This window comes from Brassica napus, chromosome C2 (assembly GCF_020379485.1).
Source record: "Brassica napus cultivar Da-Ae chromosome C2, Da-Ae, whole genome shotgun sequence".
In the NCBI taxonomy this organism is placed as follows: domain Eukaryota; kingdom Viridiplantae; phylum Streptophyta; class Magnoliopsida; order Brassicales; family Brassicaceae; genus Brassica; species Brassica napus.
The window spans coordinates 46,055,368-46,082,381 of NC_063445.1; the positions used below are offsets into that span (position 1 = coordinate 46,055,368).

The window sequence follows — 27,014 nt, forward strand, 5'->3', positions numbered from 1 at the left end:
TAATTATACCTAGGTTTAATGATTCTCGGGTTTCCGATTGGTTACTCTTAACCGAACCGAACCGATAGAATAACCGAGCTATATATAAATCTTTGCGGAACCGTTTCCTCCCCGTAACCGAACAATAACCAAAATGTCAAAATGTCGGTTCGGTTCGGAATCGCCGGCCTAATGTCACCTAAGCCTTTATAAGAGTCTTTAGCTCAACTTGAGCGTAACAACACCCACAAACTTAATGGAGACATGTGACTGGTAGTCATTGGAGCATTGGCCGGGAAAGGCATTATATATTGTTTGATTACAAATACAACCAACGACTCCACATGCACGTGATTAGCAGTTGAGATTTTGGTCGCGACACAAATATAAAACCTAAACCCTAACCAGCTAACCCAACCAAACCACTTTCATTGGATCTCTCACAAACTCGGTTTTTAGCTAGCCCAGTCAGAACTCATAAAGAAGATTGGTGGATGTTTGAATTAAATTACAACAATAAAACATATGCTTAAATTAAATTAGGGCACATCCACAACTTTACTAGTTGGATATGTTTTGATCTTTATTGCGCCACAAACCCTATATTAATCTATACACGAACCTTCATATTTTTGTGTGTTCATAATTTATCATATATCAACGGTTGGAACATAAATATTAGTTTCGGTCTCTGAATTTATAAGGTTTATATAAGTAGATTTATGATTATTAAATTGTTAAAAACAGAAGGTATCTGCTTATACCTAACTAAATAAAGAAATGTTAAAATGCATACCGATCAAAGGAATTGTGGAGAACAAAGGGGAAAACACGAGAAATGAATTCGTAACAAAGTTGGTGAAGCAAGCGGAACCTTTTGTTTTTACGTGAAGAGGACCCATTCATTTTTTCCACCACCAAACATTTATTTACTTGATTTATACTGTCATTTTTTCCACATTATACCATATTTCTTGGTCTTTACTTAAGAGGGTTAAAGACTTGAAGCTAGGAAGGCAAACAATACACGTCAACCTGGAAATGAATAACTTCATTTACAATGTTTCTATAATATGTAGGTTAACTATGGGTCAAACTCGCAATTGATAGATGAACAAGAAAATAAAACATAGATGCTCAACTATTAAAGTAAGGAAAGAAACATGTCAAGGTGTGAATGTGTGATGAAAGAGAAGTAAAGATTCTTTATTAGACAGATTAACTAACAAACCTAACCCTACTTGTCCCATTTTCTTTTCTTACTTAATCTCCTTCTTCTCTCTTCCCCTTAACTCATACTCATCTCATTCTTTTCTTTCCTAGTATCCATGGCCAAATCTTCAACTCTGCTCCTCTGTCTCTCTGTTTTCATCTTCATCATCACAGAATCCTCCTTGGCTCAAACATGTTCCAACTACCAGTTCTCCAGCAACAGTCTCTTTGAGTCTTGTAACGACCTCCCTGTTCTTGATTCCTTCCTCCACTACACTTATGATTCTTCTTCTGGCAATCTCCAAGTCGCTTACCGCCACAACAATCTCTCCCCCGGGAAATGGGTTGCATGGGCCGTGAACCCCACGTCCACCGGCATGGTTGGAGCTCAAGCCATTGTAGCTTATCCGATATCAGACGGCACGGTTAGGGCTTACACTTCACCCATCAGCAGTTACCAGACGAGTCTCCAAGAAGGTGAACTGAGCTTCAACGTCTCAGAGCTATCAGCCACTTACCAAAACAACGAGATGATTGTCTTCGCAACTCTGAGTCTTCCACTTACAAACGGTGGAAACATTAATACTGTGTGGCAAGATGGCTCTCTTTCTGGGAACAGTCTACTGCCTCATCCAACTTCCGGCAGTAATATCCGTTCTGTTTCCACTTTGAATCTCATCTCCGGTACATCTGCTTCCACCTCAGGAGGAGGAGCAGGAGATTCCAAGCTTAAAAAACGCAACGTGAGTTCATCATTTCAGTTTCTTTTCTTGCCAGACGCCCAGAACCGGTTCTGAATATAGCGAGATGAAACATTCTCTTATGGTCTCAAAATATTAATGTTTAATATGTATTTATCATTTGACCGTTAAATAATTAAATATATATAGTAATTGTTTTAAGCCCCATGAATCTTAGAACCTGCCATGTTCCTTCCTGTTTGAAACAACTGAGTTTAGTTTCTGATAATGATTGCAGATACATGGGATACTGAACGCAGTGAGCTGGGGAATAATGATGCCAATAGGAGCAATCATTGCTAGATACTTGAGAGTCTCAAAATCAGCAGGCCCTGCTTGGTTCTATCTTCATGTTACCTGCCAAGCTTCTGCTTATATCATTGGTGTTGCCGGTTGGGGTACAGGTATCAAACTTGGCAGCGAGTCAGAAGGGATTCAGTTCAGCACTCACCGTGCCATCGGGATCGCTCTCTTCTGCCTTGCAACAGTACAGGTAGGTTTTGATTAAAACTGTTTATAAACTATCATCATAACGTTGCATTAACTCAGTTGCTTGTGGTACACGTTAGGTGTTTGCTATGTTTTTAAGACCCAAACCAGAGCACAAGTACAGACTCTACTGGAACATCTACCACCACACTGTCGGCTATACCGTGATCGTCCTCGCAGTGGTGAACATTTTCAAAGGGTTAGACATCTTGAACCCTGAGAAGCAGTGGAGAAACGCGTACACAGCTATAATAGTAACCCTAGGCTTAGTCGCGGCCGTGCTCGAAGGGTTTACTTGGTATGTAGTCATAAAAAGAGGGAAGGCAGAGGAATCTTCCAAGACGTCTCAGCTTGGAAACGGTGGTCGGTCTCAGTATGCTTAGAGAAGTCGTTGGTGTATAGAGTACAGAGTGAATTTTTCTGGTTATTTATCAGCTTTGAGTTGGTTAGTTTTGGTTTGCTTTTGGGATTTCTATATGTATTCTAGATTGAATTAATATATTTGGTGTTTAATAGTTGTTGAAGTTGAACAGCTCTTGAAGCATTGCCTCTTGCTGCTCTCTTACACCTTCACAATGTGTACATGTAAACTTATACGAGGTTGAACGGCTCATGAAGCATTGCTTCTTGCTGCTCTCTTACACCTTCACGATGTGTACATGTGAACTTATACGAGGTTTATGTGTAGAAATTAAACGCGTTTAACTAAACCCATTTTCTCATCAACAATCAAATGAATATCTTGTCTCTGAGTATGTAAGAGAAATGAAAGAGATGTTTTACCTAATAAAGAAAACAACAACCAACTTTGATGTTTCAAAAAGGGAAAGAAGGAGCATATCTGTTGGTTCAAGCAAGATCTCGCGGCTCAAGGGCTGCAATTTCTCTCAAGACCTGACTCTTATCTGCTTCGAACCTCTCGTCCTCTGCCAAAAAATGGACCAAACAACGCATTAATAAAAGAGGAGAAAGGATCATATGCAAAGCGTGATGTAGTTAAAGAAGAGCCTCGTTCGTACCTTTGTCTGGTTTCAAATCAGCCAACAATCTTAAAAGCTTGCTTTTGTTTGCCACCAGAATGTTGATTATATCTGCAGGCTTGTTTTGGTTCGCTGCAAACAGCTGCACAACAGTGATGATATGATAATCTCAGTACAATCACATTGGACAAACAGGACAATCATCATCATCATTAATTTCCACTACTTTAAGATACAAGAATTAATAATACCTTGAAAACATGAAACGCTTCTATCTGGATGCTCTTGCTTGACTCCTGTAAATTCAACAAAGGGATTAAGTTTATCTCCCAAACTATCATCATATCAAGAACAACAGATTTGAGGAGGGTATTCAAATAAATTAACAAAGCGTCATACCCTCAGAAGATTCATGAGAATCCTTAAGTTATCTCTTGAGCTCACATATCTTGTCATCACAGCTGAGTTTGATCGATCCAGTAATATATCACCCAGCAACTGTTTAACGTTTACACAAAAACAGTACATCAGATTAATCACCCACACTAACATTGTTTCATTGTTTGTAGACTCTAATAATTTACACTACCTTAATAGCTTGCCGTCTGGTTATATAGTTACTTGATTCAAGAAGCTTTGAGTTGTAGTCTGTGAAAAACTTCAAAACGCAAAAGTTTGAGAATTATACTCTGTCTAATGCAGACGTTTCAGTGCATGAATCATATAATGTTTTTTACTTTGCAAACAAATCAGAAGGATATTAAGAAAAACTTACCCAATCTTCATTCTTGGTGAGAAACTCAGCAACAGTAGACTTATGTCTTGTTAGTAGTTCCTATGAAAATAAATTAAAAGGTTGTGTTAATGACTGCATGTTTGACATTTAATAGGTGCCAGCAGGAAAAGATTCAACTTGTAAGAACCTTAAAAGTTGCAGCAGCATCTGCAGCAATGTCGAAATTAGGAAGCTGTATGTAATCGAAGAACTTCTTCACATGCTCCGACTCCAAAACATATCTGAATCCATGTAAATTATGTGGATCAAACCCATTGTTCATCGAATATCTTTGAACAGATGGATCACTTTCACAGGTAGTAAACTGAAGAAGTATGAAATGATCTAACTCACCTGGCAACAATCTGATGGCGGATGCACTCTCTAAACATAGCACCATAATGCAAAGCCAAGTCTGTATTCTCAAAACTGACACAAAACATGGATAGCTCTATAAATGGTATAAAAATAAGAAATCTCTTAATTCGGAAACTACCAACTTGGATAATATGATTCCACCACAAGCAAAATTAACAAACTCACCCTTCCATCAAAACATCCATGAGGTCAAGGTTGGCTTCAAGATAATCAGAAGCAATCAACCTTGAATTGACTTGTTGCCTCTGTAGATTTGCAACAAGCTGTGTTGCATCTTTCCTGGTCTAATACAAAGAAAGAAAAAAAGACAAGATTTTTCGCAATTAGATCATAGAATAATGATTGATATATCTCAATCTAACAAACACAAGAATTTTCTGAATCTAGATCTCAAAATGATGTCTTTCTAATTCTTACCTCCAAGTTGAGCTTAGGGAGACAAGTGATCAAGAGACGTAGAGTGTCCTCTCTAAAGAACTCTTGAGTCAATTGAGCACAAGCTTCAGCCACAGGCTCGGCCTCGCTGTTTCCATAGAGAATAGACTTCATATCACGGATGTTCCTGCTTAGCTCCGCCATCTACAAACAAGAAGGCAACAAACAACATTCAACAAACAAATCCATAGAGAGAGAGAGAGAGAGCAAACCGACATTGTGATTGTAATAAAGGAGCGACCTTTTCTTCGCGTTTGGATTCACGAAGGTCAGGCAAAGACTTGGATCGATCAGCGTAGAGAAGGAGATCACGGGTCTGTCGGACGATGTCAGCAGGAGTGCGAGGCTTGGACTTGAATAGACCCTTCATCTTCCCACCGCCGTTATCGGATTGATCCGACGGTTCTCTGGCGAGACCTGAAGAGGTTAGGCTTCCGCTATGGCGCTGCAACGAGAGCCTCCTCGCCGGTGTGGAGGCTCCGCGTGCAGCACCTCCCTTTGACAAGCACGGCCCTATCTTTACCTCTCTCCCCTTCTCTCCCCCTTTTTTAGATTTGGTCAAAAGTAAAAAAAAAAAAAGATTAGCTTTTTTTTTTATGTTGATTTGACTGGTCTGTCTGTCTGTCTGGTTCCTATATCTCCTCTCCTGTCTGGTTCTTTCTCTTTCTCTCACTTGAGATGTGTATCCATTTTTAGCTATGTGCTGTAAAGAGAAAGACATCTATTTTTTCTCTGTTTCCTTCCTTCCTTATTGACTGTGATTTTCTGGTCAAATCATGTCACTTTTGTATTTTAGTAATTTTAATGAAATTTTATCAGTAACATAAATACAAATAATTAAAAATATTCTTTTCAATATTAATTAGATTGTTAAAAGATGATACAAATACATATACAATACATATGAAAATAAAAACAACAAATAATACAATGAAAATGACTAAAAGTACCAATATATCAAGAGAAGTAAATTGTAAAAGATGAAATTTCTTCCAAAGTTTTTTCTTTATCAATAGAATCAACTCTACTAATTTTCTTGTGAGCATTAAACTTTTGTTGCATCACAAACATCACTATGTTTTGTCCTATTACATTGACCATATGCAAGATTAGAACTATAGATATTTTTGAGAAATATTTATTTGAAAAACTCATCTCCTATGCATTATTCACATAATAGTTCAATTATGTTTAAAACTTATTATTAATATATTTTTTTACATAACGTACATGATTTTTAATGATTCTCTTAGTTGTTTTATCATCTAAATTTTTATTAAAATTAAAATTGATAATTTTTCAATAGCCTAATAGTTGTAGAATGAAAATTTTCAATATCACAACAAAAGAAAAAAAAAAATTACGGAACGGAATCTATTTTCTCTTCGATTTCCTTCCTTCCATATTGATTGTGATTTTCTAGTCAAATCATACACTTTCGTATTATAGTAATTTTTAACAGATTTTTTGTCGACAAAAAAAAAACAGATTTTTCTGATCAGTAAAAAATATAATATTTTAAAATGAGAAAAACGAAAAAAAGAAATTAAAAAGAAAATGGAAGTCATTTGAGAAATATGTATTTTAAAAGTCACCTCATAGTCATTATTCACATAATTTTTTAAGTGTCTTTAAATATATATATATTAATAATTTTTAGTACAAATCAAATAATTTATAACTAATGCTCTAACAATTTTTTTAATCGTTTTATCATTTAAATCGTTAATTTTACAATAACCTATAAAATCGAAATAATAAAATATCCAGAAGATTTACAAATACATAATTCTTTACGAAAGAAAAACTTAAATAAAAAAATAAGTACGAAAACTAAAAAAAACGGGTTTACACAAATGAATAAATTGAGATAAATTAATTGTTCTAAGAAGTTCAAATATGGGTTACCGGATCGACTCTCTTCTATATTTTTTCCTAAATACATTTTCATACCAAAATATAAATTATCTATTTTGTAAATATAAGATTAAGAGCAAAATTAGCAGCAGAAACTCATTATATTTCTCACAAAAGACAAAACAAAGTTGTTTTTTTTTTCTTTTAGCTTTCATAAATATTAGCACACTAAATAACTGCCGCATGTAGAATTGGTTCTCCAATTTATAAAAAAGTTTCTTCGCGAAGGTATTCTCAACCATCTCTCTCTTTCTTTTCAATTATTTTCTTCATTGGTAACGGTGAGAGACTCTAAGAGAACTCACCACTAAGAATACTTCCAATGGGAGTTATTCTCATTGGGGTTCTTAATATATATGTTATATATATATATATATGTATGTATATATTATAAATGTATAATTAATTGTGCGGTCTATAATTTTTGTGGAACCTCGTAGATAAGTGCATGTTATAAAACCCTTAAAAGGTTTTTTAATGACTTTTTTAGTAATAAATATAGTTTAAGAACCTTTGTTAAGAAATTCTTATTTTGATTGGTCCAATGGGAGTTTCTTAATTAAGGATTTTTTTTAAAAAAAAAATTAATATTTTTTTTAAAGATAAAATTTATTTATTAAATAAAACATATTAAAAGATTACATTTAAAACATAGATTTAAAAAAAAAACATAAAAACAAAGATTAGTACAATAAAACCGAATAATTTGAAAATAAAGTCTGAGCTCAGTAGTTGTCTACATCACCTCCAAATTTACGCCATATATGTTCAACCAAATCATCTTTCAGTTGTTAATGCATTTGTCTATCACGAATTCTAGTTCGAATACCCATCATATTGGTGATATTTCTAGGAATATCTGTAGAATACGTGATATCCACATGTGAACTTTCGGTGTCTTCTCCTGGTTGGAATTCTGAAACATCAAATTGAGTGTATCCATCCCGTTCGTCTTCTACTATCATATTATGGAGCGGATTTTTTAACAATGGCAAAGCGAGCTTGCAAGACTCCAAAAGCACGCTCGACATCTTTTCGGGTAGCTTCTTGATGTTGAGCAAATAAAACCGCTTTCGGACTTTGTGGTATTGGAATAGATTGGATAAAAGTTGACCATTTCGGATAAATACCATCGGCGAGATAGTAAGCCAAATAATATTCTCTTCAATTGACAGAGAAGGTGACTTGCGGAGCTTAACCTTTTATTATGTCATCAAGAACAGGTGAGCGATCAAGGACATTGATATCATTTAAGGTACCTGGAGGTCCAAAAAACGCATGTCATATCCATAGATCATACGAAGCAACCGCCTCTATGATTGTGGGTTTTCCCGAACCATGTGAATATTGACATTTCCAAGCGGTGGGACAATTCTTCCACTTCCAATGCATACAATCGATGCTTCCTATCATCCCGGAAAATCCCCGATGCTCACCAATATCAAGTAGACGTTGAAGATCAGCCAGGGTTGGTCTTCTTAGGTACTCATCACCGAATAAATATATTATTCCTTCGACAAAATGTTCCACACATGACCGAGTTGTAGTTGAACCGAGTCGGAGGTATTCGTCAACAGCATCAACCGCAGAACCATATGCCAAGACATGAATGGGTGCTGTACACTTCTGAAGTGGAGAGAGACTAAGCCTTCCGATAGCATCTTTCTTCTGTCGAAAGAATTCAAATTCATTGGAGAGTCTATCAACAATATGCATGAACAATGGCTTGTTCATTCTAAATCGTCGTCGGAATAGATTATCAGGATATGTTGGAGTTTCACTGAAATAATCATTCCATAAACGGAGATCGCCTTCTTCACGATTTCTTTCGATATGAACTCGTTTGTTCCTTTTTCTCATTTGTTCTTCTTGATCACCATAATGAATGGAAAAATTTTCGAAAGCTTGATCAAAAGTTTCATCAAGTGATTCGTCAACTGTGTTTTGAGAAGACGATGCCATGAGATGAGACTTGTTTATGAGAGAATGAGAAAAGAAAAGATTGATAATGAGATTGTGATAGTTTGAGAACGAGATGGAAATTGTGATAATGAGATGGTGATAATAAGATGGTGATGATGAGATGTTTGAGAACGAGATGGAAATTGTGTGGTAATGAGATGGTGATAATAATAGAATTGAGAAGGAATGGTGATAGTTTGATAATGAGATTGTGATAGTTTGATAGAATTTTAGAAGTAGATGTGATAAAAGACTTTGAAAACGAGATGGTAATCGTTTGATAATGAGAAGGAGATAGTTTGATAGAATTTCAGAAGGAGATACAATCTTTATATAGAACAATGACAATATTTATAACAGACTTTGAACAAGAGTCTGTGACACTACATACAAAAAGATCCAAGTTTTGACACTAGAAGACATCACTCTTAGCTTGTCTGTGACACTACATACAACATACAAGACGCCACAACACGCCATACACTCTTAGCTTGTTCGTGACACTACAAGACGCCACAACTCAGCATGACACTACAAGACAAGCTTGTCCGTGACATCAAAAGTTAGAAGACAGTGAGACAGTGCGGTCCTGAGGCTGAGACAGTGAGCGTAACATCACTCTTCTTGACCTGAAAATCACGAGAAGAACATGAGAACATGAAATAATAGGTCCAAACTAGAACAATGAACAAAAAAAGGAACACAGACTTGTTGAGAACAAGAAACATAGTAGATAACAACCTTAACAACATCATAAACTTAAACTTAGACAACACGTCAAAGCTTTAACTAATTCTACTACAACAGAAACAACAACTTAGACAACAAATCAGAGATTTAGCTAATTAAATAACAACTCAGAGATTCTTCTTCTCCAGAGCTTAAACTAATTAAGCAACAACTCATTTATGAGCTTCTTCTTCAGAGCCTCTTCATACTCAGCTAGTGGAACCTGTTTTGCAAGTAAACTGTCCAGCGGCTTCATCTTGGACAGTCTTTCTTTCATAGCCATATCCTCCTTTTTTATGCTCCACATATCCTGAAACTCAGACAATGCCTTCCTCTCTGCCATCTTCTTCTTATCGTGGCCCTTCGCTGCTTTAACACCCGGTGGTCGATTTCTTTCTTGATCATCTTCAGCAGTGGTGGTTTCATTCATGTGAGAGCTTGATGATTGGGCACCGTCATCACACTTCCTCCTCTTAGCGCTTCCTTGAGTTTTAGAAGATGAAAGCTCACACCACTTCTGATCATTGTATAGCTCTATCCAAGCATGTTCCAAGTTGATTTTTTTCTTGTGGTTGTTGTAGAAGATCTCGTGAGCTAATTTTAGGACATCATTCTCATTCTGACTGAAACTCTTCTCTCTGCTTGCAGCCTCAAACGCCCCACAGAACTTGTTGACAAGGTAGTTTATCTTCTGCCGGCGTTGCTTACAGTGGCTCCACTCTCCTTGTTCAGTGCCAGCAACCTTAGGACTTGCAGCAAAGTAGGTTGCAATCCTTTTCCAGAAGGTACCACACCTTTGCTCATTCCCTATGACAGGGTCCTTGCTTGTGTTTAACCATGCGCTTATCAACACAACATCATCAACCGGCGTCCACTTCCTCCTTTCTTTACGCTGAGCAGCCGTCTCTTGAACTAAGTTTGAAGCTTCAGTCGCTTTAAAGCAAAACCCGGGGAGTTGTGATGCAGAAAGGTCAACACTATCTTGTGAAAAAGCAAACACATTTTCTTGTTGACTGTTTAACAGTTCAACAAAGTTTGCGCTTTTGCTGTATGGATGAGAATCCATATAGGAACATGGATTAAGAAGATAGATAGATAAGAGTAATGTGTTTCGTAGAAAGGAGAGAAGAAGAGGCCGGCTTTAAAGAAGAGATAAAGAAAAGAAGAATCAACACAATTGATCATAGCATTGAACACACCCAACCAAACAGAGTAGACATATATCTAACACAACATTAATCACAGTTAACATCAATTGCTATAACCATATTTATTACCAAACACAACTGTTATCTAACATCCATTTCTACCTAACACTCACATCCATTTATTAACTCTCTCAGTCTTATCTAACACAAGCAACGCTCACACCCGTTTCAGACCAGAATCAAAATCAAAGAGAGAAGTGGTACCTATATTGCGAATTGTAGTCATCTAGCTTGAAGAACCTTGCTCTTGTCTGTTGATCCACTCGCTTGAGACCATTCATCTTAACACAAAACACAGAAACATATAAAAAAGAATCAATCGATTAATCACCGGACAAAATCAATAAACATAAACCAACGCTACAAACATATCAAAAAAGACCAAAACTTTCGACCCCGACAAAAAGAATTGATCACTTATTTGAGACACAAATCAACAGAACACAACATGTAACAACTCAATCAATCTAACGCATGCAGGAATTGAAGGATTAAAAAAAATACTTAGCTTTTGAGGCGGAGTGACTCTTCCTCGATCAGAGCCGCCGAGAGAGAGAGACAGATGGTAAAGAGCCACCGAGATAGAGGTCTCCGTTATTCCCCCTCGAGGAGAGCCACCGAGAGAACCACCGAGACAGAGAGGTGGAGTTTGGATCGTGGAGAGAGAGAGAGGCGGAGTGTTGGATCGTCGAGGAGAGAGAGAGAGGTGGAGTGTAGATATGGCGAGGAGGAGAGAGAAAGAGGCGGTGATGGATCATGGAAAGAGAGAGGCAGAATGTTGGTTCATCGAGGAGAGAGAGAGGCGGCGTGTAGAGACGGCGAGGAGGAGAGACAGATGCGGAGTGCTGAATCGCGGAGGAGATCAGCCGAGGTTTGGTGATGAATCGTCGACGGAACAACCGAGGAAGAGATTGAGAGATGAATCGTCGAATTCATCCTTCGCGAGAAACACCCAACGCTTTCCTCTTCTAATACGTGTCTCCAAGACTCGGCTTTTCTCCTTCTTAATTAAGACTCGATTCTAAGATTAATTCTTTTTTTTCTTTTTCTTTAATTACAAATTTGCACTAAGAACCCCCTTAAGATTCACCGTTAATCATGGTCTAAGGGTTCTTAAAAAAAAGTTTTAATAATCCTTAAAAACTTTTATTTATAGGGTTCCACAATAATTGTGGATCCCACAATTATTTACACATATATAATATATACATAATACATATATATATATATAATATATATATTAAGAATTCTAACGGGAAGAACCCTGTCAGGGTCTACTGGTGCTCCTAGGTCTCCTCTGTTTAGGAAAGAAAATACACATGGGTTTGCTTCGGGACTCTTCTATGCAAGAAATTCTTCAAGCGATTGGTTTCAACTTCTCCTATGTATTTTTTTTTCCTGACAGCGTCAACTCCAGTGTCGGTCGTACTCTTTCTATTTTCACTTTGACTACAACTTTTTCAAATACACTTCATACACATTTAAATTCCTGAAGTGTTTGCGACGATTCTTCTCTATTTTGATGTGACTAAGTATTCGAGTTAAAATAACTTCACTGTTTAGTTTGCCGAAGAATTTGTTGGTTCCATTTGGGTTTCGACTCTGATTTATGTATATCTTCATTGTGATGGTGGTGGTTTATATAAAAACACACATGGATCCTGTTTAATAAGTTTCAATGACTGCAATTCAGAATCAAGGCAATAACAATTGTCATGTCATTGATGGTGTTTCATCTATAGGTGATATATTACGATTTTGTTTCTTCTTATTCATTATATATCTTCGATATAACTATGTATCTTTTAATAGAGTGGTATGTCCGACAATTTTTGTTATTTTTTTTTGCAAACAGACAATTTTTGTTATTATGTTGAATTCATGTTTCAAACCGGTGTTTGTTCTCCTATCTATCGTACGGAAATATCATCTGGATTTTTTATCACAATTTTTTTTTAATATTATTAACCATTATATTAGGAAGAAGAAATTTCAGCGCCTTTTGGAAAGATGGAGTATTTGTATAATTCTTTCCACTTCTTAGGAGAAACATTTTGGCCTTTTACACTAAGGAGACCAGATCATTTACACAAAAAGGCATCACTGGGTTTTTGTCATTGTTACATTGTTCTGCTCGAACGACAATGACTTCTAAAAAGCCATTGTTCCAGAGTGATCATCATCGATTGAGTTTTACAAGATTGGTAGAAGAAGACTGCAATTTGTTTATTGGAATATTTAGAAGAACCCACAATGTGTTTTTGGAGAGAATAATACAATTTCATAAGGAAGAATCATTTTCACATAAGCGGTGTTCGGATCAAATCAAGATCAATGGAAAAGCTATGTTATCATCAAATTCATTGATATAGACTAGTTAGTATCAAACTGCCTTCACAAAACCAGCATTAGAATCAATGAGCATGAGGTATGCGATTTGAAATTTTAAAAATGTATGCAAAGAATGCACCCAATTTTCTTTCTTTTTTTGGTTTTGTTTACGACTTTGTAATCTTGATTTGATTAAATGACAATTTAGTCAGCAAATAAATAAACTATCTTTTAATGTACGTTACTGCATAAACGAAAAAAAAAAGAATTCTATTTTACCACGACAAAACATGAATTTTAGTTTTTTATATAAATTATAATGGGTACCAATGGAACAAGCATAAATCATTTTGGTATATATGAAAACTTTTCAATAACAAAAAGATATCACCATTGACAAAAAAAAAAAACAAAAAGATATCACCAATGGGCACTCTCCAACTTGTGCCCATAGAGTAGGTAGTTGGAAGAAGGCAAACCAATAAAAATTGTGAAGAAGAGGTAGCGACCCCACCCCATCACAGCGACATGAGAATATCCCGTGTGACCTATTCTGTCCGTATTTTTACGTCGATGCTTTTAAGATTAATCATGGACTAGTTAATAGATTGGGATGGTTTATAAACAGTAACATGGATTTCACATGCCAAAGACCCGAGGATGCAACCGAATCTATCGACACTTCACACAGAACTGGAAGAACTTATGTTGGCCGTGAGCAGCCTGAGCGAAAGAATGATGTATTCAATAAGATTTAAGACGAATTGTGCTGATATACTGAAGATGATCGAGGATCCAACGACTTGTTTGACCTTCAAAACTGACCTAGATTTTTTTAACATGCTTAGAAATCAATTTGTATTCTTTAGCTTATATTTCATCTCTTGTAGTATAAACAACCATGCCGATTTATAATACGTCATCCCTTTAGTATAAACAACCATGTGAAATCTTATTTTTTTCATGTAATTTATAACATATATATTCTAACAGTTTCTCGTGATTTTTTTTTTGGGTGCAAGTTTCTCGTGATATTTGTTATAGCAATCAAATATAATTTAACATATGGAGTTATGAGAGAAAATATATATAATCAACTCTCAATAGTTAAATATTTGATATCGTGATTTTTTTTTTTGGACAAGCTGGTAGTTGATTAATTTAAATACTGGTCACATTATCTTAGCAAGAAAAAAAATACTGCTCACATTAATTGACCTACAAAGTGGACCAAAAGACAAATGACATGTTCGCTTTACGCCTTCAACACTTCCCCTCACATGTTCGCTTGTGTCACCTTCTATTTTTTTTTATAAAAATGATATCCAATAATTCAATTTAGTGATACCATCTCTCAACAGTCTCGTGACCCCATAATCTATATAGCAGATTAGCCGGCATATTTAGCGGATGTGTCAATATACTATCATATCTTCGTCTGCAATCTGCACCACACTCTTTCTTAACCGTAACAACATGAAACTTGAAAACCAAATTACATAAACTGACAATAATTCCTTTCTTTTTTTTGCTGTTTTATGAGATCTGTTACATATGGAAAACTCAGAGAAAAATGTCATTATACGGTGGGCTTGAAAGAAATGAGATTCATAGATTTTTTTTTTTTTTTTTTTTTGAAAATGAGATTCATCGATTTCAGCCACGGTTTCTCCCATACAATCGCCTCGTACTTCTTGCTCACACCAGCGCCAGCAACTCCTATGCTGCCATCCACCGTCACAATAAGCCGGTAATTAGTACCTGCGGCTACCTGAGACTCGCCGCTAACAACTGTCACGAACTTGAGTCCTGACTTGCTCTGTTTATCGTACTCGGAGACGGCGAATACGCCGATCTCTACGACATGAGGGTCCTTAGCATCGCTGATGGGACTCCAGCCCCCAACACGCACCACCGTAAACGAGCAAAGAGGGAGGACGACGAGGGAGAAGAGAAGAAAGAAAAATGCTTTATTATTCATTTTTGCCGTGTTTCTTTTTTTGCTCGAATTTGTCATGGCAAGAGGGTTTTAGGGTTATTTTATTTACTATATTTTATTTACTAGGTGATAGTCTGCTACTTACGCGGAATGTGATTATTAGTTTCGTTATTTTTAATAAAAAGACATTAAGTTTGTTTAATCTGGATATTGGTTTTGTTTTAAGTATTTTTTTGGCTTCTAATCTTCTAAAATATAACTATTATTTTAAATTAATATTTTTTTTGATCAACCATCTTTCATTCAAATAAAACAAACAGAAGTCTAGGCCCAAACGAAAGCCCGATTACAAAGCGAATTTTTTGCTAAATGATCCGCAGATCCATTAAGCTCCCTAGGAATAAAGGAGAAGAAACAGAAAGCAAAAGAAAGTGATAAAACTCCGATATCCGAGAGAACTCCATGGATGATCTTCGGTTTGTTGATCGAAGTGATGGCTCTGATGAGCATAAGAGAGTCTGATCTAAGCCAGATTTGTGTGAAGCCAAGACGAATGGCGTGTTGGAGTGCATGTTGAAATTAATATTCATTTTAGTTTATTCGGTTAAAATGTTTGATTTTTTGGTTTTTTCTGGTAAAAATCAAAAATTAATATTATTTGTTTATTTTCATCTTATGAATTTAAGATAATCGTCATGTTGAACCAATAGTTTCATATTATAGTTTCTAAACAGATAATAATTTAAGAAAAAGAAAAGAAAATTATTAAGACAAATCATTTCACTACAATTTGATCGGTAGTGAAAGAAGCATTAAGAAAAAATATTTCAACTTTCAAAAAAATTAGATACTTCAGTTGTGGTGAATATTTAGTTACAAGGTGCTCACATCAAGATGTACATGTATGTATACGTAAAAAGTATATAAAAATAGTTGACAAATATATAAAGATATTGTTAATTAATATTAAATGACATTTTTGTTAAAAATAATACATGAAAGATAAAATTAAAATTAATTTAAAATAAAAAAGGCCTTGACGTTAGTAATTTTTTCATATAAAAAAAATAAAATTGTATCCGTAAATAGGGGTGGACACAGATCGAATATCTGGGTATTTGGAAGCATTCGTGTCGATTCGATCTTTAGCCACCTAGATATTCGGTGACTCGGATATCCGAAATGTTTTAGAATTTTAAATAATATCATGATTTGATCCGTAAATAAAATAAAATTTTAAAAATAATTGAAAATTTTAATAATAACATTTTATTACAAAAATAAAACATTATTTAACTTTTTAAATTCTAGTACCTAATATAATAAGTTTAATTTCATAAAAATATTGTAAAACTGATATAAAGTATAATATATATAACGTATATATATAATTCTTTACATATATGTATATATATGCATATAACAGATCGAATTAGATATATGTTCCTAAAAATATTGGTATTTGTGATTTACTTCTTTTTTATATATTGTATTTTAGTATTTGATTTGTTTCGTAAAGTTACGGATATCCAGATTTTTTGGTTAAATTAAAACGGATAACGAATCAAATCAAAATTTATGAATATTTTGTTCAACTTTATCCGTAAACAATAAAAATAATATATATAGTTTGGCTTTTGATTTATTATCTATTTTTATTCGAACCGAAAATCTAAAATTTTGTTGGAACCATGTATGTGAGTTTTATATTAAAAAATGCAAAATACATAATGTGAACACATTTATGAATATAGTGTAAACGCGTTAACATACTTATTATTAGATCATCGTGAGACTACCACGTGTCTACAGTGAAAATGCATTTATTAAGATGCTAAAAATATAAGGGATAGTAAAAGCTTGCCACTTAGACGTGAAGCCGACTCATATCCAAATTAAGTGTTAAATTAAGCAGACTCATAACACCAGAGGCTTGCCACTTGACGTGACGCAGACTCATGCTCAAATTAAGTGTTATATTCTAAAAAAATTTTAAGTTTTAAATTTATTGTTCAACCTTTTTGTTTTGTAACCACACATTTATATATCAATCTCTTCAATCATAAATCACAATGGCGTGCCATCTCGAGTGATGGTTTGACCATTCATCGATAAATTACTCAATCTATGAAACAGAAGTGTTTTTATGACTAAAAGATAAAAATGTTGGAAAAAACAGTGAAGATATTTTTAAATTAATTTTACATCATATGAGGGTTTCCGAAAGCTAATGAATTTTTTGACATTAGATAACACATATCATACTTTATACTTACATGTCCCTTTGTGGAATACATCCTAAAATAGACAAACGAAGGTTACGGAGTAAGAAGTACCACCCTTACAATTATATTTTATGTTCTTTTGCAATGCCCAACTACTACCAAGTACCAACAATGGTAAATACCCAAAAACATATAATATAATGATAATCATATTAATTAATAGTTTATTACACAACTATATAGCAAAGGACAAATAAAGAACATAAATGAGTAAAAGACAAAAGTAATACCAGCTAGCAGGACATAAAATTGTTGATGTAAACAAGGCATGAGCGTTTCTTTTCTCCTTTCTTGTGTTTGAAGAAACACGAAAACAGACGAAGCCATGCTGGACAGTTATGTAGTAGAATCATTAACGAGTATAGGACCATGAATAAATTGACACGACTGTTACGAGTTTTTTTGCAATACGCAGTTATATTTAAATAATTGTTCTCAATATATAATATACACAAGAAAGAAAGAAAAGAACCAAACTTACCGGTACGTTGTAAACACAGAAGAAAGCAATCGTACCGGAAACTATAATCTAGCAGGTTACAAAAATGGGCCGGTTTATTGACGTACCACATTTAAATTTCCCCGGTGTGACTGACATATCTTAAAACATGATGCCCCCTTGTAAGAATGTATAGCACAATGAATCAATAGTGTCTGTGGTCTTGTACTTCAGCCCATCGAACTAAACTCATCCTTTTGTTCCAAAAACGTAAGCCCCTGCCAAGCAATATATGGATAAGGAACTATTTTCAAACTATATTATAAAGACGGTGACGATATATATATATGATCGTAAAAATTAAGTATACCAAGAGTTGGCATCAAGACAGAGAGAAAGGCGGTTCCTGCGATCTTTAGAGGCAAGCCTGTCTTAATCATGTCTTTGATCTCAATATGCCCTGTCGTGAACCCTACGACGTTAGAGGGCGTTCCCGTGGGTAGCAAGAAAGCAAACTGAGCTCCTATGGCACCAGGGACCATCAGAAGCAGAGGATGGACACGCATTGTCTTTGCAATCTCGATGAGTAAAGGAACCAACAATGTAGTGGTTGCGTTGTTTGAGGTGAACTCAGTGATGGTAGCAGCGATGAGGCAAACGGTTGGAGCAATGGCCCAATAAGGAGCAGTTTCAAGAAACACGAGACCTTTGGATAAGACTTCAGCTAAGCCACTGGAGCGTACTCCATCAGCTATAGCGAACCCAGCTCCTAGTAATAACACTATGTTCCACGGAAGTTTCTTGCATTTATTCCAATCCATTAGCTTCTCTCCCTTTTTAATTTTGTTTGGGATAATAAACAGCAATGTAGCCATCATCACACTCACCGTTCCATCCCCAGCCCGGCCGTGGAAGATGCTACCCCAGCCGGGGATATCTTGTGTTATATTTCTTGTCATCCACAACAAAACCAACCCACCAAACACAGACAGAACCATCTTTTCAGCGAAACTCATTGGTCCTAACATCTCAAGCTCTCTACGAAGATGGGATTTATGAAGATAAGGAGAGAGAGCTTTCCCTGATCCTTTAGGACAATACAACACACATAGAATACCCCAAAGCACCAAGAATATGCACAAAGCTAATGGGAAACCGAAGAAGAACCATTGGCTGAAACTGATCGGATTACCCTCAGGGAAATAGCTTTTCCACATTCCGACAAGTATCAGATTCACACCTGTTCCTGTCAGTGTGCTCATTCCACCAATTGTAGCCGAGTATATCACACCAAGCACCACTGCCTTGCAAAACTTCCCCACCGCCGGATGCACCATTTCCGATGAAGAGGGCAGTCTTTGAAGTATTCCTGTAGCAACTGGCATCATCATGACGGTAGCCGCCACGTTGTGCATCCACATACTCACGAACGCCGTCGTTGCGCAGATGCCAAGAAGAAGCAGTGGCGCATTTAGAGGCTCCACGCAGAACACCATAGTTATCTTCATGGATAAGAATAATATTATCATTATTCATATGTGGTGCCTTGATTATTTATTTAACCTCCACTTAATTAAATAGGATCTACTATCATAATATCACTGTTGATGATCATATATAATTGTAGGTTGTAACCTAATCATCTCATATGCCTGAGTTAGTCAACATTGTGATATGTGGATTGGCCTATGCCATTTTAAGGTTATAAAAACATGATTATTGGGGGTTCTTAGCGGAATATAAGAACATGTCTCTTAACTTTTAACTTAAAAAGTTAAGAACCAGCTCTTAAAACGCTTATTTAAGAACCGGTTATTAGTTTTTTTAGTTAAAAGTTAAGAGACGGGTTCTTATATTCCGTTAAAAACTCCACCCTAACTACACTAGCCATTAAAGGTTATAAACATTATAAAAACACGGATATGACATATACTCTCTCTGTTTCATCATATAAATAATTTTAGAGTTATTTTCTGTTTTAAAATATAAATTGTTTCACGTTTTTATGTAATGTTATTTATTTATTTGGTGAAGTGTAACCAAACAATTTATATACATTTATTTATGATTGGTCAATATATCATCTATATATTTAGTGATATTTCTTTTAAAATAGTAATTTTCTTAATCTTTATGATTTTAGCTAAAACTATTTATATTATGAAATAGATGGGAGTATATATTAAATAGATGATTGCATATTTTAAGCTTTAATTTTTATATGTTCAGTTAATATATCAGACTTTTACTTTGCAGAACAAAAGTTATATATAATATTTGTTGCATTCATCTACACTTATATGTAGGCATGGGACTGATCGGGTATCCGGGCAATTTTAAGGTATCCGGATCCAGATCTTTATCCAGCGGATCCATAATTTTACTATCCTTATCTGAATTCGGTGTTCTCGGATATCGGATGTCGGATATCCTTCTAAAAATTGTAATATCCAGCGGATATCCGGATCCGGATTTGGATCCTTAAAATAAATAAAATAATAATATTAATATATATAAAATATTAAAAATAATTTAAAAATAAAAAATATATAATGTTTTTAATTATTTCTATGTTTAATATTACAAAATTTACATATACTATTATAAAAATAAAAATATATTAAATAAAGTTAGTTTATATATATATATATTACTATTTTTGAAATAGTTATTAATAAAACTTGCAGATCCAGATATCCGGACTAAAAAATCAAGATATCCGGATCCTTATCCGGCTTTGACGGATCCAACATTTTACTATTCGGATTCGGATTCGGCCCCTCCGGATATCCGGATTTTCGGATCGGATCCAGATCGAATCTCGGATTGAACCCGAATCTCGGATAGAAGTCCTTTTTTTTTTTGAACACATGGATAGAAGTCCCAGGCCTACTTATATGTATCTCTCTTCCTTATATATACATAGACCACTGCCGATTTAATGTTATTTTAAAGTTATAATTTAATAAGTTTGTATTTAGCTGAAAGCTCTTCACATAATGAATCAATGATCAAAAGTTGTAATCAACTCATCTGTGGACCCACGCAAAATCATCTGCTTACTTAAATATTTCCTAGGATAAGAGTCCCTAGCAACTACATGAGTACATATTTTTCTAATGCTTACAAAATCTAAAAAGGACAAAAAGATTCTATGAAAATATGAGAAAAAGACAAAGAAAACAAAGAGATAAAACGACTCACGTTAAGGGCGAGACGACGATGGATATTGTAGTGTTCGACGGCGAGAGCGAGGATAAAGCTGCCCAGGACAAGGGCGATGACGTCATCCATGTAAGAACTTGCCACGTCATCCGCCGCCGTGATTCCGAAGAGAGGGAATAGGAAAAGCGGCGACATGGAGGTGATAGGCATCGGAACGGCCTCCGTCAACCACCACTCGAATATCCATACAAGAACGCCGAGCATGTTCCTCGCCCTGGTCGTATCATCTCCGCCGAGCCGTGCGCATAGACACACGACGGCGCAAAGAAGAGGACCAAGAGCGATGTAACAATTATTCGGCGTGAATATTGTCTGGAGATGTTGCCCCACCGTGTTTCTCTCTAATGGTTCGTCATTGTGGACGACCGGTAAGAGCGGAGATTTCATATTGTCGGAGTCTGCGACGGAGACATGATCACCGTTCATTGTGTTAACTCCGGTTTTAGAGGAAGGAAATAGAGAAATGTAAGAAATGTAAGAAGGGAAATAGCCCTTTTATAAATCAATTTATTTAATTATTATAATGTGTTCGGCAAAAAGCGAATGTAAATTTATATTATAGAATTAATTTGTGTGGTCATATAGCATGGTGTTCGGTTTGTTTGTTTTTTCATGTAAAATTTTGTACCTGGAAAAAAAATGTTTTTCTTGGAAGACAAAATCGCGTTATTAGATAATGGGTAAATATTGAGTTTCAAAAAAAAAAAAAGATAATGGGTAAATATAAAGAAAGGTTATTTATTTTATTTTCAATGTGAATATGATTGATGTCTTTTCAAGTTATCTAAGGAAGTTAGTTTTTATAATTATTTCGATGTACTTATCATGGGCCCATAAATGATGGGGACAAACGAATTTACAAGTGGCCAACTGTGATGGCTTGTAAAATCTGGAATCTGATGACCCAAAAAAGAACATTAGAGATTAAGATAACAAGTAAGCATGACAATTTATTGCTATTTAATCATGAACATATACTGCTATAGGAAAACTATTAATAAATAATTAATTCAAAGAGTCATGGATAAACTTTGTTGTAGCTTCTTCATTTAACATTCATAGTCTCGTTTATCATTAAAAATATCCTCAATCAGGCAGTCATTTTAATAATGATAATAATAGATGTGAATCAAATAATGTTTTTATTTTTTTGAAGAGGTTATAAAATGATTTTTTTTGTTTCGACGAAGATGTAAATGTTTTTTTTGTTTGGTAAAACGTTATGAAAATGTTTACAAAGGAACAAGGAGAAAGAAAGGAAGAGCCAAACAGTTGGCTAGAGTCGAGGTAGAGTATGACACGTTAAGAAGTGCAGCCTTTGGTACTCCTCCAGAGCCCAACTTCCCTGGTTCAAACCTTCCTCTTTCTTGTCCCTTGTCTCCATGTATAATTAATTATTATAAAAATACAAAATATATCTAACAGAAATATGGATGAGTATTAATAGTTAGAATCGACATTTATTTGAAGGGTAATCCATCTTTTCTGTCTTTTAAATCTGTCTAAGAGATATATATGCAGTCGGTCTAAACTCAAAGCACATACATGCATGTGATGGGTTTTGCCATATCCATTAGTCCAACAAAAAGGAAGCCTTAAGAATTATTCCTGATTGCATATATGTGTATATCATGATGAGTACTTTTGTGGGTAATAAATATTTTAATATACATATCTTAATATTTTTAAAAAAATAATAATTTAGGGACCACCAAACTTTATATATATATATATATATATATATTAGTTATAAAAAATTTGAAGGTAAAAACGAATGTTTCATCCGGTGTAGACCGGCTTTGACAGTGAGAGAGGGGTGTGTCGTACGAATAATAATGATTTAGTTTTGTCGAGGTCCAAACAATCATGGAGAAGAAGGGCAAGAAACAAGATAACACGTAGGCAGATCAGATTAATGATTTAACGATGAAACAATTAATACTCAAATGGAATATTTGAAGGGTCGAAAGAGATCATATCTCATGACTCATGTAAGCTGTCTTTGATTCCACCTCTTAACAGTCAAATATATATGAATGATCATCTTCAAACTAGGTTTAATCAGCTGAGATGTAGAATATATGTGGTCTCCAAACGTAACCCGTCTTGTTAGTTGTTATAACTAGACTTGTATTTGTTCAAGCCAAATCCAAATCATTATCCCACACTAAAAACGATTCAAATTATACTATTATAAATGTTTGAAGTCTCTTTCCGACGTATAAAGGCTGTCACACCATTCATTCACGAAATGAAGTTTTACCCGTAAGTTATTTGTTTGATTATATAGGCGCAATACAAATTGTCTTTCCTTACCGATTTGTCGTGATGCGTTTTGATAGATAAATGATCAGAGGAAACGAATACAGAGGCCCAAATAAACGAACGTAATGCGTATAAGACATGAAATCATACCAAAAGGAAGAAAGAAATACCGAATACGTAATGATTTAACACCAATTTTTTCGATATCTTTCGAAAATACAAAACGGTGACGTACTAGTTCCAGTCCCTTTCAATGCTCCCCACTCACAAATGCCACATTCAGTAACTTTCTATTAACTTTCTATTTCTGTCTTATTTCTTTTTTTTCTTTGGCCATTGTTTGGAGTCACACGAGGCTAAAGCTTAGTATGACACACGTCGCTACTGCTTTGTGTTCACTTGTGTAGACACAACCGAACAGAGTTAGATTTATTGAAAACAGATGTCTTATTTCTCTCATGAATCACCCAAATGGTCACTGTTAATAACAGAGACAGCACATATAAATGGAAAACGCAAGTCTCTTTTATTCGTTTGTCTTCACGTTCTGGGGAGGAAATTAAAACATTTTTGAAGAACAAAGCAGTGAAGAAAACACTGCTTAGTTTTGATTGAGTAGATCACTTGATAGGTCTCTTCTACGGCTCTCCTCCAAGCTCCACTCTCAGGTTATCATAGGGATACACTCGTGGTGTCTGCAGCGACAACACAGTAAAAGATGATCATTAAATGGAAATACAAGCATCATAATGATATAAAAAAAATACATGACATGTCAGAGATCAACAGTAGTAGTTCATCTCATGCCTAGACAAAAGAATACAGAGAGATACTTCTTATCCCTAGTCCTAGAGTGCTGTTCAGCTTCTATAACTCAAAATCTTTCAAAACAAAATTCATCATGGTATAGCCTTTGATACAACTTTTATGATCGTCGGCGAATTGCCACTAAGAGAACTGAACCATTGATTATAACTGCTAATACTCTAACTAGAGGCTTCTATTTAATTTGACCCGCGTATGAGCTTAAGCATGTACAAGAGTTCCCAAGAACAATTGTGTGTTTCTTTCAAGTTTCAAGTAATCCTAAAAATACTGTACATAATCAGTCAATAAAGAAAGGATGATGAAATCAACATGGCTAAAAGATCCATCTCTTCCAATACTTTGGCCAGAAGCAATAGCAAACAACAAGAACTGATTTGTCTATATACATAAACAAGCAAAATGCAAAAGCTGAATATCTCAGCATTCAGCAGCTGAAGAAAAGACCCATTTTGTTAGCTGAATAGTCTTTCGTGAACAAGCCTATTCCAAGTAAATATTTCATATTACACACAGCCAAGAAGGCAATGTTGTTTGATGAATCGAATTCAGAGTAGTAAAGGGTAACATTTTATTAGCAAAATAATGACTATTTGCAGCGTGTTTTTTACTCAAATCCACACACCAGATAGAATAACACTCAAGACACCACAATGAAAGCATAAATTACATAGAAAGTTGAAAGCTTTTCACTTACAAATGGAACTTTTGAAGCTTTATCGTTCAAAACAGCGAGCATACCAAGAGCCGCAAAGAAGCTTAGACCGCCACACAACCATCCCAATGCTTCATACTGTTCATCCATATCCAATAATTAATCACTAAAAACAATTGATTTCAATCCGGAAAAACATTTTGGAAAAAAACCCTAAACCAACCTTCCCGACGGTATCAGCAATCCGATCTATGCAAGGCTCTGGAAACGCAGTCCCGTTGTCCCACATCAGCTCGTCGTTAACCGAAAGCTGAGACGCAATCAAGGGAAAGAGTTTCAAAAACCGAAACGAATTTTCGAAGAATCTAAGAGAGATTTGACTGACCGGCTTATCGGGGACGATGTGTTTGCCGACGGGGAGACCCATGCCAGCGCGTTGGCGGAGGGAAGAGGCGGCGGATCGAGCAACGACGCCGTTTCCACCCATGATTCGTGAGGCCACACCGCTCAATCTTCCTGCCATTTTCGCTTTGTTTCAGGTTTCTCTTCTTCTCTCGCAGGAGATCCAATATCAATCTAGTTCGTACTGATCAAAATCACCAAACGACGTCGTTGAGGCTAACCCTTCAGCTCAGCCAGAGGTTTTGGTGTAAGTATAATCTTTTAAATTCAAAGTCAAATATAACAACCCTAAAAGTGATAGCTCTGCCTCTGATGAAGTCTTATGGGATGCTTCTACTTACTCAATTTATTTGATTATTATTGATTGTTCGAAGTCGGGACAATGCTTTCTTAGGTCTCTGGATCTTTCTTTATAAGCAAACTATATGTTTATTTGTCTTTCTTTGATTTCATGCAGAATCTTCTTCGGAACAATAAAGTATGGTCTCTTACCATAATATTATAAGCAAATGGAGGCAATCACACACTTTTACCCAAGATTAGTTTTTTTTTTCTTACCACATGAGTTGTTTCCGCAATAATATAATTTTACATGAACGTTGCTTTCTTGGTTAGCCGCTGACCTTCGCTGTCATCTATGGTAAAATCAGTAAATGAGTTTGCCAATTTTATACTCTAAAATCTTTTTGTTCTTACAAGGCGGAGTTTGGTATTTTCTGATTCATCCTCAAAAGCTAAACGACAATGTTTTTGCTGTTTTGGTCTTTTAGATGTGGATTGTTAAGTAACCACTAACTAGCGACCCCTTCAGTCCTTGTGTTTTCTTTAACAGAGCTGTTATTTTTTTTATGGAGCTGTTATTTTGCATTTGTTTAGAGCTTAATTATAATTTGATTCATACACGTTGTAGTTATTTGTCTGATTTTTATAGTTTTACTTAATGCAGAACATCATCAGGGTAGTAATCTCAAGCAAAACCTGATATAAACTATAAGCAAAACATGATATAACTCTAAGATTTGGTAACAAGAAAGATGAGAAAGTGGGAGATAAAGTGAGGAAATCTAAGCACTGATCTAGTTTGTTGAAGGAGCTTCCGTTGATGGTGTAGAGTCTAAGGTGCTTTGTAAGAAGATAGAAGTCCGGCAGGTAGGACAGGAGGAGCGGGAAGATAGCCACTTGTGGATGCACTTGACATGGAACCCATGATGACATTTCTCCAGCACTTGGATACTCTCACCTTGTTCGAACTCCGACAAGCAGATAGCACACTCTGCTTCAGCTCCTGCAAGCTCGAGGTCTGAGGAGTAGACAAGCGTAGGAGTTGGTATGGTGAATGAACTATCAGCTTCAAGATCAGACTTGTGGTCGTTGTCGTCAGACTCGGGAGTTGTTGGCCGGAGAAAGCAACGGATCGCAGCGCATAGAGAGAGAGCACATATGAGAGCAGAGAAGATAAGTATGAGGAGGACGGATGCGTTTGCTTGGAAGTCAGTAGAGTTGGAGTAAGGCTTCCATCTGCAACTATTGGAGTTACATTCTGAAGAGGCAGAGGACAATGGTGAAGCTGCAGCTACTTCTGCGACTAGCAAACGCATCTTAATTGCTTTGAGAGAGAGTCTCGTGGGTTTAGATAACCTTATAGACAAGTGTGGGGACAATGGTGGCTGTTCCAGTGAAGTCTTGAAGCTCTCAGAGGAGTTGAGGGATTAGGACTGTTAACACTCGCTTCTCTCTCTTTTGGTCCACTTCACATAAATGGATATTATTGTGGGATTGATCTTTTGTCCTCTTGGCTTATCATCAACCACATGGTTGCCACATGTCGCCTTCACACTGCGATT

General features: G+C 35.6%; 6 protein-coding genes and 1 pseudogene across 7 annotated transcripts; 1 reads left to right on the forward strand and 6 right to left on the reverse strand.

Annotated features, from left to right (window-relative positions):
• The first annotated feature begins 1,244 nt into the window (after positions 1-1,244).
• LOC106419776 (cytochrome b561 and DOMON domain-containing protein At5g47530) lies at positions 1,245-2,935 on the forward strand. The gene is made up of 3 exons (XM_013860605.3): positions 1,245-1,934; positions 2,170-2,424; positions 2,501-2,935. The coding sequence occupies exons 1-3, from the start codon at positions 1,308-1,310 to the stop codon at positions 2,801-2,803; spliced, it is 1,185 nt and encodes a 394-aa protein (XP_013716059.2). The 5' UTR covers positions 1,245-1,307; the 3' UTR covers positions 2,804-2,935.
• A 185-nt stretch (positions 2,936-3,120) lies between these two features.
• On the reverse strand, positions 3,121-5,702 carry LOC106423378 (putative MO25-like protein At5g47540). Its single transcript, XM_013864153.3, has 11 exons — positions 5,230-5,702; positions 4,971-5,132; positions 4,719-4,837; positions 4,530-4,604; positions 4,324-4,417; positions 4,176-4,235; positions 3,990-4,058; positions 3,800-3,898; positions 3,652-3,696; positions 3,440-3,542; positions 3,121-3,346 (listed from the first exon to the last, which is right to left on the reverse strand). The coding sequence occupies exons 1-11, from the start codon at positions 5,356-5,358 to the stop codon at positions 3,270-3,272; spliced, it is 1,032 nt and encodes a 343-aa protein (XP_013719607.1). The 5' UTR covers positions 5,359-5,702; the 3' UTR covers positions 3,121-3,269.
• A 3,858-nt stretch (positions 5,703-9,560) lies between these two features.
• On the reverse strand, positions 9,561-15,152 carry LOC106419673 (cysteine proteinase inhibitor 5-like). Its single transcript, XM_048748260.1, has 2 exons — positions 14,814-15,152; positions 9,561-14,617 (listed from the first exon to the last, which is right to left on the reverse strand). The coding sequence occupies exons 1-2, from the start codon at positions 15,150-15,152 to the stop codon at positions 14,474-14,476; spliced, it is 483 nt and encodes a 160-aa protein (XP_048604217.1). The 3' UTR covers positions 9,561-14,473.
• On the reverse strand, positions 9,754-10,662 carry LOC106419680 (glutathione S-transferase T3-like). The gene has a single exon (XM_022701753.2). It carries the CDS (start codon positions 10,660-10,662, stop codon positions 9,754-9,756), a length of 909 nt encoding a protein of 302 aa, XP_022557474.2.
• Positions 15,153-17,486: 2,334 nt separating the features above from the next.
• On the reverse strand, positions 17,487-21,491 carry LOC106419542 (tonoplast dicarboxylate transporter). Of its 2 annotated transcripts, XR_007319768.1 has the most exons (4): positions 21,003-21,491; positions 18,169-19,300; positions 17,927-18,076; positions 17,487-17,687 (listed from the first exon to the last, which is right to left on the reverse strand). XR_007319768.1 is itself a non-coding variant. In XM_013860348.3 (3 exons), exons 1-3 carry the CDS (start codon positions 21,447-21,449, stop codon positions 18,048-18,050), a joined length of 1,608 nt encoding a protein of 535 aa, XP_013715802.1. In that variant the 5' UTR covers positions 21,450-21,491; the 3' UTR covers positions 17,487-18,047. The 2 variants fall into 2 exon arrangements, 1 of the variants encoding a protein (XP_013715802.1); XM_013860348.3 differs by having other exon boundaries at positions 17,487-18,076.
• A 2,225-nt stretch (positions 21,492-23,716) lies between these two features.
• On the reverse strand, positions 23,717-25,479 carry LOC106419745 (NADH dehydrogenase [ubiquinone] 1 beta subcomplex subunit 8, mitochondrial). Its single transcript, XM_048748263.1, has 4 exons — positions 25,154-25,479; positions 24,992-25,078; positions 24,811-24,906; positions 23,717-23,983 (listed from the first exon to the last, which is right to left on the reverse strand). The coding sequence occupies exons 1-4, from the start codon at positions 25,289-25,291 to the stop codon at positions 23,927-23,929; spliced, it is 378 nt and encodes a 125-aa protein (XP_048604220.1). The 5' UTR covers positions 25,292-25,479; the 3' UTR covers positions 23,717-23,926.
• A 650-nt stretch (positions 25,480-26,129) lies between these two features.
• LOC106419743 lies at positions 26,130-26,998 on the reverse strand (annotated as a pseudogene).
• Between the last annotated feature and the right edge of the window lie 16 nt (positions 26,999-27,014).

Excerpts from the sequence above, each read along its gene's own strand:
- LOC106419673 (XM_048748260.1), bottom strand. The coding sequence starts at position 15,152 with ATGACAAATTCGAGCAAAAAAAGAAACACGGCAAAAATGAATAATAAA. Across the intron at positions 14,618-14,813 it reads GCAAGAAGTACGAGGCGATT|TTTCATGTTGTTACGGTTAA; the intron begins GTATGGGAGAAA and ends TTGGTTTTCAAG.
- LOC106419542 (XM_013860348.3), bottom strand. The coding sequence starts at position 21,449 with ATGAACGGTGATCATGTCTCCGTCGCAGACTCCGACAATATGAAATCT. Across the intron at positions 19,301-21,002 it reads ATCGTCGTCTCGCCCTTAAC|ATAACTATGGTGTTCTGCGT; the intron begins GTGAGTCGTTTT and ends TTATCCATGAAG. Across the intron at positions 18,077-18,168 it reads TGTCTTGATGCCAACTCTTG|GGGCTTACGTTTTTGGAACA; the intron begins GTATACTTAATT and ends ATTGCTTGGCAG.
- LOC106419776 (XM_013860605.3), top strand. The coding sequence starts at position 1,308 with ATGGCCAAATCTTCAACTCTGCTCCTCTGTCTCTCTGTTTTCATCTTC. Across the intron at positions 1,935-2,169 it reads CCAAGCTTAAAAAACGCAAC|ATACATGGGATACTGAACGC; the intron begins GTGAGTTCATCA and ends TAATGATTGCAG. Across the intron at positions 2,425-2,500 it reads TCTGCCTTGCAACAGTACAG|GTGTTTGCTATGTTTTTAAG; the intron begins GTAGGTTTTGAT and ends GGTACACGTTAG.
- LOC106419680 (XM_022701753.2), bottom strand. The coding sequence starts at position 10,662 with ATGGATTCTCATCCATACAGCAAAAGCGCAAACTTTGTTGAACTGTTA.
- LOC106423378 (XM_013864153.3), bottom strand. The coding sequence starts at position 5,358 with ATGAAGGGTCTATTCAAGTCCAAGCCTCGCACTCCTGCTGACATCGTC. Across the intron at positions 4,605-4,718 it reads ATGGATGTTTTGATGGAAGG|TTTTGAGAATACAGACTTGG; the intron begins GTGAGTTTGTTA and ends GTTTTGTGTCAG. Across the intron at positions 4,236-4,323 it reads ATGCTGCTGCAACTTTTAAG|GAACTACTAACAAGACATAA; the intron begins GTTCTTACAAGT and ends TTATTTTCATAG.
- LOC106419745 (XM_048748263.1), bottom strand. The coding sequence starts at position 25,291 with ATGGCAGGAAGATTGAGCGGTGTGGCCTCACGAATCATGGGTGGAAAC. Across the intron at positions 25,079-25,153 it reads ACATCGTCCCCGATAAGCCG|CTTTCGGTTAACGACGAGCT; the intron begins GTCAGTCAAATC and ends ATTGCGTCTCAG. Across the intron at positions 23,984-24,810 it reads AAGCTTCAAAAGTTCCATTT|ACACCACGAGTGTATCCCTA; the intron begins GTAAGTGAAAAG and ends TTGTCGCTGCAG.